Source organism: Haematobia irritans, chromosome 2, assembly GCF_050003625.1.
Source record: "Haematobia irritans isolate KBUSLIRL chromosome 2, ASM5000362v1, whole genome shotgun sequence".
Taxonomy (NCBI): domain Eukaryota; kingdom Metazoa; phylum Arthropoda; class Insecta; order Diptera; family Muscidae; genus Haematobia; species Haematobia irritans.
Genome location: NC_134398.1, coordinates 91,937,287 through 91,946,859, shown reverse-complemented (window position 1 = coordinate 91,946,859; position 9,573 = coordinate 91,937,287). Strand labels below are relative to the sequence as shown.

The 9,573-nt window shown below is 33.8% G+C and overlaps 1 protein-coding gene and 1 long non-coding RNA gene across 2 annotated transcripts; both read left to right on the top strand.

The window, feature by feature from the left end:
• Nucleotides 1–215: 215 nt before the first annotated feature.
• Nucleotides 216–1,240, top strand: LOC142223296 (uncharacterized). Its single transcript, XR_012718669.1, has 3 exons — nucleotides 216–303; nucleotides 358–488; nucleotides 554–1,240. It is a non-coding gene; the product is annotated as an uncharacterized LOC142223296 (long non-coding RNA).
• Nucleotides 1,241–3,048: 1,808 nt separating this feature from the next.
• LOC142223295 (myb/SANT-like DNA-binding domain-containing protein 3) lies at nucleotides 3,049–5,867 on the top strand. Its single transcript, XM_075293163.1, has 6 exons — nucleotides 3,049–3,400; nucleotides 3,484–3,593; nucleotides 3,646–3,883; nucleotides 3,938–4,068; nucleotides 4,134–4,320; nucleotides 5,703–5,867. Exons 1-5 carry the CDS (start codon nucleotides 3,326–3,328, stop codon nucleotides 4,174–4,176), a joined length of 597 nt encoding a protein of 198 aa, XP_075149278.1. The 5' UTR covers nucleotides 3,049–3,325; the 3' UTR covers nucleotides 4,177–4,320; nucleotides 5,703–5,867.
• The last annotated feature ends 3,706 nt before the right edge of the window (nucleotides 5,868–9,573 follow it).

The window sequence follows — 9,573 nt, the reverse complement described above, 5'->3', positions numbered from 1 at the left end:
CATCATGAAGTATACATTGCCCAGGATAAAGTGTTATTTTTGTAGCTTTAACAACATGACATCTTGTGGACATCGAACTGTTCCACAATTAAAATCCCAATGGACTACAATTAAAATACAAGCTAAAAAAGAGATGTCGGAATATCGATCACAAATAAGAAAGACAGGTGGAGGTCAGGCTCCCCTGGGCCTGACCTCCACCAGATCGCTATGTCATTACAGGGTAATGACATAGCGATCTGGCTACCAAACGAATTCGTGGTAGACGAGAACGAATTCGACTCCGATATTACTTTTTCTAAGGTAAGAATATTTAATTTTATCAAAAGACCCCTTCAAAATGTATATACTCCCCAGAACGATGATACTTTGGATGAAAATACGTTTCTCGAGGTTGAGATGCTGTCAGATATTGAGGAGGAAGTGAAAGAAGAAATTAAACTCAACTCAGATACACTGAAAACAGTCAAATCTTTAAAAAAAAAAAGGTTGTACCTATATAAATCTAGAATTTGAGAAGTCGCAATCTATCTTTTTTATATTTTGAATGTAGAAACCTTCCGCGGAGAAATCGAGTGTGGCAGAAAACAATATAATAAAAATTGTAACAACGGAGGTGGAATGCCAAATGGAACTCCACAAACTTCAAGTTGAAGTCGAGAAAAAGAAACTCCGTAACTTGGATCTTGAGTACGACATTCTTCAGGCAAAACTCAATTTTTACACAAAGAGAACAGTTGGTAAGCACTTCGTACGAAAACGTAGTTTAGAATTTAAGGTGAGTATTAAGTTCGAGTTCAGCGGCTAAAACTGCAATTTTTTCACGATTACTTTAATAATCCATTTTAAAGAATATGAACTTTATAAAAAGTTGCTTAGTAGCCCATTAAGTTATATTAAAATTTGCCTCAAAGAGGTATAATTTTATATTGTTTTCGATTTTAGCGGCGACCTTTAGAAAGAAAATTCACCCGTATCGAGAATCAGAATTAAGGCCGTTACAAAGTTCATTGAATGAAAAGAATCAAAGATGAACTTATTGACTTTTTAAAGTTTGAAGAAGTCACAATTTAAGCTATGATACAAAGTCCGAGTTTTGACCTTTTCAAAAAAGCCGATATTAGCAAAGATCTTCAAAATCGAGTTATTGGCTTATTTTAGAGATAATTACATTTCTCAAAGTTGTTTAGAAATTCCACTTTCGCTTTAATGTTGTGTGATCGACTAATTAAAAAGATATTTGAAGTTGAAAATGTTATCAATTAAAAAATTTACTGATACAATTTTTTCCATTTTATTAACTTTTACTCTGTTTTCAACCTATTGGAAACAAAAAAAGTTAAAATTACTTATTAAAAATATGAAAAAAGCGAGTTATAAAAAATTGAATTAAAAGAACTTCCTGTATAGCTAAAATAAAGAACATCTTTGGGAGGACATTTTTGGAAGTGCTTTTAAAGTTGTGCCTTCCATTTTTTTTTGCTGGGAAGAAATAGAAATGGAAACCGGGAGGGTTAACGAAAGATCTCAACATAACACAGCGAGAGAATTAAAAGAGAGCAAAAAATATCGAAAGGGCGCTACTCTTTTTAGAGTTGGGACAGTAAAATGAAAAAAGGGGGAAACAGTGAAAAATTAAACACTAAAATTTATAAAAACAAACCTTCGTTCCTCTTAATTAATAAGTAGTATGTCTGCCTTGCGTGCAAAGGGTAGTGGGTTCAATCCCTGATCCGACCGAACACCAAATTTTTTTAACATATATTTTTACATATATTCCAAAAATTCCGAAAAGATGTTCTACATTACATATTACTATATTAAATTTTTACAATGAAACTTCGAAACGTTCGTTATTAAAGATTTACAGTCATAAAAGAACAGCGCTTGATATAAACAAAATGGACTGAGGTTTTGGATCAAATATTATTTTGTTTATTGCAGAAATAAAAATGTTGTCACAAAAAATGTTTTTGGTATAAACGTTTGAAATTTTCGTAGTAATTCAAAAACTCTAACACAACATGTACGTTAAGTCGTGTATAAACATTAATTTTTTTCAATAGAATCCTAAAGTTATTTAACAATAACCATTCAAAAGCACATATTATTTAAATCCTAACAATAATTTTACAACCCACACATAAATTTATTTAGGAGTGACCTATTTTTTACTAGCACCAAGTTATAATACAATATGCTATATAATGTTATTCTGCTTTTACAGATTTGAGTTTTGCCGCTAACTCGAACTTAATGTCCGCTTTTATTTTTGAAAGAGTCCGCCAACTCCTCTTGGTCTACTTATTAATAAAGAGGAACTAAACGTTGTTTTTATACATCTTACCCCCATTTTCATAAAGCTCCGTTAGTGTTCCGTTAACTAACCAACTTTTAAACAGTATTATGGACGAAGCTGTCATCTTGCCTTTATATTCCATAGGCCAGTTGGGAGCTTAACTAACGAAAATTTTTCATTTAAAGTCAACCGGAGAGAAGATATTTGCAATTTACTTTCTGTTAACTGGCAGTTAAAGCCTAACGGAGCTACATGAAAATGACATGTAGCTCCGTTAGCTTAACTAACGAAAATTTTTCATTTAAAGTCAACCGGAGAGAAGATATTTGCAATTTACTTTCTGTTAACTGGCAGTTAAAGCCTAACGGAGCTACATGAAAATGGCCGTTAGTGTGTAAATATAACCATAGCGATAGGCGGTAGGCGAACACTTATTTACGTGTATTTCTTATGGGAAGCCCAAAATCCGCGACGGAATACCGTGACGGCTAGCGGCGGGTCGCTAATGGTTATATTTACACACTTACGGCCGTATTCATAAAAAAATCCTAATACGCGCTTACAGCGTACTTTAGTTATCAAACACATCTGGTTTTATAAACTTCTGTTAAGTATTTGCATTCATAACCATTTAATTGGGACTTGATAACTATTGTACGTTTCTGCTGTTAATATTGGCAACCCTTGACATTTTCAGACTGACGGATGATGTTAGTGATGGAAATCAATTGAATCGGATTTTTCGTTAAGAAAATTAAATCATCAATTTCGTTAAATTTTTAAAATAAACAAAATTGTGTCGCTCGTAAATATTACGGGGTATAAGGAACCAACCCATTAAGACGAATTTTAGGTGTCCACATATCATTTTGTTTAAATACAACTAAAAAAGAACCGGAGAATAACCGAGTATACGAACCAACTGTTATGTTTACGCATCACTACAGCGTTGTTTTTCATTCATTGGCGCTACCGGCAAACAGTATTTCACAATTATAAAAAGTTTTATTAAAAATTATAAAAGAAATGGAGGAAAGTGTTCAGAAAACAGAAAGCCGCAGCAAACGCCCACGTTCTGAAAACTGGAGTGAAGATGATAAGGTATGTATCTATTTTATGGGCTTTATAATAGTAGTGTTGGTCATTCGGTTCTTACATTATCCAAATTTCCAATTCTTTTACAGGAACTATTAAAGGAGCTCGTAAAAATGAGGGTTAACGCCATTGAAAATAAAAATACGGACACAAATACAAATCAGGCGAAAAAGAAAGCTTGGCTGGAGCTCGAGAAAGAGTAAGTTCATCATGAAGTATACATTGCCCAGGATAAAGTGTTATTTTTGTAGCTTTAACAACATGACATCTTGTGGACATCGAACTGTTCCACAATTAAAATCCCAATGGACTACAATTAAAATACAAGCTAAAAAAGAGATGTCGGAATATCGATCACAAATAAGAAAGACAGGTGGAGGTCAGGCTCCCCTGGGCGCCCCATTACAGGGTAATGACATAGCGATCTGGCTACCAAACGAATTCGTGGTAGACGAGAACGAATTCGACTCCGATATTACTTTTTCTAAGGTAAGAATATTTAATTTTATCAAAAGACCCCTTCAAAATGTATATACTCCCCAGAACGATGATACTTTGGATGAAAATACGTTTCTCGAGGTTGAGATGCTGTCAGATATTGAGGAGGAAGTGAAAGAAGAAATTAAACTCAACTCAGATACACTGAAAACAGTCAAATCTTTAAAAAAAAAAAGGTTGTACCTATATAAATCTAGAATTTGAGAAGTCGCAATCTATCTTTTTTATATTTTGAATGTAGAAACCTTCCGCGGAGAAATCGAGTGTGGCAGAAAACAATATAATAAAAATTGTAACAACGGAGGTGGAATGCCAAATGGAACTCCACAAACTTCAAGTTGAAGTCGAGAAAAAGAAACTCCGTAACTTGGATCTTGAGTACGACATTCTTCAGGCAAAACTCAATTTTTACACAAAGAGAACAGTTGGTAAGCAATTTAAGGTGAGTATTAAGTTCGAGTTTAGCGGCTAAAACTGCAATTTTTTCACGATTACTTTAATAATCCATTTTAAAGAATATAAACTTTATAAAAAGTTGCTTAGTAGCCCATTAAGTTATATTAAAATTTGCCTCAAAGAGGTATAATTTTATATTGTTTTCGATTTTAGCGGCTAAAATCGAACTTAGTACCCACCTTTAGAAAGAAAATTCACCCGTATCGAGAATCAGAATTAAGGCCGTTACAAAGTTCATTGAATGAAAAGAATCAAAGATGAACTTATTGACTTTTTAAAGTTTGAAGAAGTCACAATTTAAGCTATGATACAAAGTCCGAGTTTTGACCTTTTCAAAAAAGCCGATATTAGCAAAGATCTTCAAAATCGAGTTATTGGCTTATTTTAGAGATAATTACATTTCTCAAAGTTGTTTAGAAATTCCACTTTCGCTTTAATGTTGTGTGATCGACTAATTAAAAAGATATTTGAAGTTGAAAATGTTATCAATTAAAAAATTTACTGATACAATTAAAATTTTAATTAAATTAAAAAATTAAGTAAAGGCCAGTACAAAGTTGGCATTATCGCGCTAAAATAGCCATTTTTCGCGATTACTTTTCTCTAATAATTCATTTTAGAGAAAATAAACCTTTTCAATTGTTCTTTGGATCATTCCCCACCAAGTTATATCAAAATTAGTCCAAAAAGTTATGATGTTAATATGCTTTTGCAGATTTATTTTTGATTTTAGCGGCTAAACTCGAACTTAGTACTACCTTAAGTTAAAAAAAATGATTGTAAATTGTTATGCTTTCGATTTTTATATTAAAAAAAATATATTTTTTTCTTTAATTAACATTTTAATTAAATAACAAGTATATACGGCCGTAAGTTCGGCCAGGCCGTATATTTTAAAATATATATTTAAAATATATTAAAATATAATTGCAAATTTCCTTCCGAAATAATTAGTTTTATACTATTCACTATTCTCAAAAATATTTATTTATTTCTGGGTTGATGATTTTCGTCATTGAAGCAATTTTAAATAAAAAATTAATTGTTCCAATTAATTTCGTGATTCAATTAGAAAAAAAATGTTTGTGTAATTTCATTAGGGGCAATTTATGAGAACAAATGCAGTCGACTAATTAAAATTTCATAACTTGCTCATTAGTCAACTACATGTCAGTTTGTATTCGGAAAGGTCTTCTAAAATAGTTATGACATTTTTATTAACTAGCTTCACTTGCTGTCATAAATTGTGATCATAAAAAATGTTAATACAATCAACCACTTGATATTGCTTTCTGTTTCCAAAACAAGTAGTATGATCTGTTCGTTTGCATTCAAATTAAATTTCTTTTTACAGACGATATATAATTGCAAATAATTTCAATCTGGAAATTTTAGGGATGAAAATGCTATCACTTGTTTAGTGTTCGGAAACAAAATATATTTATTCATTACTACGCGAAGCGTGTGTATATAACTCGTTGGTTAATTACTTTTTAATAAAACGCATGAAATGTGTCTTAAGTTTTTTATTGAATTTGAATCTTATTTCGAGTTAATAATTATTTTGTATGTAAGAGTTTTATAAGCTTATTAGTTTCCCATTAAAACTTAATAATTTTTCTTTTATAATTATAATATGCATAAAATAAACATTGTCTAATTTATGTTCATTTCAATTACTAATTTCATTTTTTATTATTAATATTGTTCACTTTATATATTGTTTCACTTTTTGTAAGTAAAATACAAAATTTTATTTCAAAGACATACAATTTTTTATTTGGTAATTTGAAAAATTTGTAAGTATTTGATTATTAAGAAATTGACAGAAAACTTTATATATGATATGATAAATATATACAACTGCTTACGTCCTTCACTACTACTGCGGTACAGGGTACTACTTTGGGCATTTATATGTAACGCCAAGAAGGTGCTGAAACAATTGCACGATGTTGGTCTGTTTTTAGTTGGACACATCGGCTTGAACATAGGTCCCTACACAGAAAAAATCTGTTGTTAAATGAAAATTAACTTATGTTTATTGCAAATTATTTTTTTTATTTACACAAAAAAGAAAACTGCGAGAATTTACTGACATTTTGCGATTTTGACTTTCCGAAATCATTTCATTAATTTCTACAGCTTATTTATTTGTGTTCATTGAAATTAATACCCGCGGTTAGTTCATATTTTTTTTAGACATACATGGAAAAAAATGTTATTGGTTTGAGAAAATTTACAAATAAACTAAAACAAAATATTCGTTTTGCATTTTAACATCAATTTAATATTTTAATAACAGCAAATATGAACGGTTTTAGATTGGAATTACTGTGTTGGTCTACAAATTGGTGGAAGGTAGAATATAGTCCGTTTTAAAAATGACGTTGTATAAATGATTTAAGCAGAGCTTTTACTCTTCCTTCTGATGCTCCCGCATACGTTTGGGGTTCGGTGACATGCGTTGGACATTGGAACTCCTCAGTGATATCATCTACTAATTTAATTTTTTGTTATCACATATTCTTGCATAATGTTTCGTAAATAGTAACGTATACATCACCTGGCAGTTCATCATTCTCTTCAATTGCTATATTATGGAGAACGGCAAGTGCTACTATGACCGTTTTACCATTGGAAAGGCAGACTGTCAAACCGTCAAGGAGACAACGAAACCTCTGCTTCCAAACTCCAAAACACCGTTCAACAGTGTTCCTAGTTGAAATGTGAGATTTACTGTATTTTATTTCCTTCTCTGTTTGTGGGTTTTGCAATGGAGTAAATAAATACGGAGTTAATTTATATCCAGAGTCCCCGAGTAAACGTCCTTTGAACTCTTTCTTTTCGAACCGTTCTTTGATTGTGGACTCATTAAAAATTCTACAGTCGTGCGTACTTCCCCTCCATCTTGCTACTATATCTCGAATTGTTAGTTTTGCGTCACAAATTACCTTGAAATTTAAATTAAAATATTGTTACGTTTTTATATTTAGGCGTTTTTATTTACCCGTCAATTAAAACACAGTTCTTTTAAATAACGACAATCTACAATTTATTTACTATGACTTCACACTTTACAATTCGTTCACACTGAAGTTATTCGTTTGACGCTTTAATTAAGACTGACTCGTTAGCAGCATGCGAGCGCTTTTATATATGACGGTGTGGCAATACGAGAACATTCTGGTAGCACTACAATATTCTGGCAACGCCAGAACATTCTTAGACAATGCTAGAAGGATCTACGACCATTAAGTTGTTCATCTGGTGGCTGCCAAACACATACACACTCACATAGATATATGCTCGCATTACTACAACAACAATGACAATAGACAATGAGATGAAATGAGAATGCAGAATAACAAAGCAAAGGGGTTGCTATTCTATGAGAGAGTAAGAACTAACATTTCGGTAAGCAAACAAAAGAACATAAAAGAAATTCAGGAAAATACTAGAAAATGAATAGATGATTCCAACAAGTTATAGCGAAATTTTATCGTTACAATTTGAAGTTTTAAATTAACGGAAACTAATTTAAATAAACTTATATCTATAATTATCAAATTCGTAACACTGCCTCCCGCTTAAGCCTGTTCGTCCCGACCAGGCACAGAACCTGTTCCGTAAGGAGCCAATCGTTCCAGATGTACAACTTTCATCTTTGATCTAGGGCTGTCGTCCTTCTGAATCCGGTATACAACATCATTGATCTTCTTGATGACTTTGTATGGGCCTTCCCACTGTGTTTGCAGTTTAGGACACAATCCTTTCTTTCGTTGCGGGTTAAATAGCAGAACCAATTCTTCTTCTTGGAAGCCCTCAGTATTTACAGCACGATCGTATCTCGCCTTCATTCTGTTGCTGACCATTTTTATTTTGTTGCGCACTGATTCGTGAACTTCACCGAAAGTGTTTGGGATGTCGTTTCTGTTTTCTTCCATGGCGTGCTCATTAGGCTTAGCGCCGAATATCAGATCTCCAGGCAACTTCAACTCAGTTCCGAATAGAACATTGGCCGGTGTTCGAGAGGTGGAATCATGAATGGCAGATCTATAGGACAGCAAAAACTTTGGTATATGCTCGTCCCAGTCCCTCTGGCCGTTGTCCACCACTTTTCGAAGATGTTCCTCCAGGGTGCGATTAAACCTTTCTACCATGCCATCGGATTGTGGATGTAATGGCGTAGTCCTCGTTTTCTTGATACCAAGGGATTCACACATCTCTTTGAATATGGCCGATTCAAAATTTCTTCCCTGGTCTGAGTGAATCTCGGACGGCACACCGTAGCGACATATCCAGTTTTTGTTGACCACATCCACAATCGTTTTTGCCTCTTGGTTTGGAATTGCATACACCTCCGGCCATTTGCTGAAGTAATCCATGACCACAAGGACATAACGGTTTCCAGAATCACTTACTGGGAAAGGGCCTGCCACGTGCATTGCTATTCTTTCAAACGGGGCTCCTGGTCTATATTCTTGCATACGACCTCGACTTTTCCTTGTTGGACCTTTCGCCTTCATGCACTTCTCGCAATTTGCTACCCATTCAGCAATTGATTTCTGGCATCCAACCCAGTAGAATCGTTGCTTCACTTTCTCGGCGGTTTTGGTTATTCCCAGATGACCTCCACTGGGACCATTATGGAACTCCGCCAAAACGTCTCTTATTTTGGAATCTGGAACGATGATCAAATTTCGGCTGCTTTTACCATCTTCGCTTTCCCATTTACGTTGCAGGGATCCATTGACTAGAACTAAACTATCCCATTGAGCCCAGTATGCCTTCATAAGTGGACTTTCGGCTGCGATTTCTTTCTTGCTGGGTTTCTTATTTTCTTGTTTTGCCGAAATAATTTTTCTCAGAATGGGATCTTTATGTTGCTCTGTTGACCAGTCTGTGCCAGATTCGATGTGTAACTGTCTGACATTTACAACTATCTCCTTTGGTTCAGCCTTCGAGTAGCGTCTGCTTTCTACATTGCAATGCCGTCGTGTCAAGGCTTGATCAATAACTTGTTTGCCACCTTTTCTATTATCCGCAAAATTTGAATTTGAGTCGCTTGGCTTTGTGGTCGCCTTCTTCTGATTATTGTTTAATGGAGATGGCGAGATTGACCCCGACGTTTTACGCCACGCTTTACATTCCCGGGAAAGATGTCCAGCCTTATCACAGTTATAGCAGTTCATTCTAAATTTATTTGCTTGCTGCTTCATTTC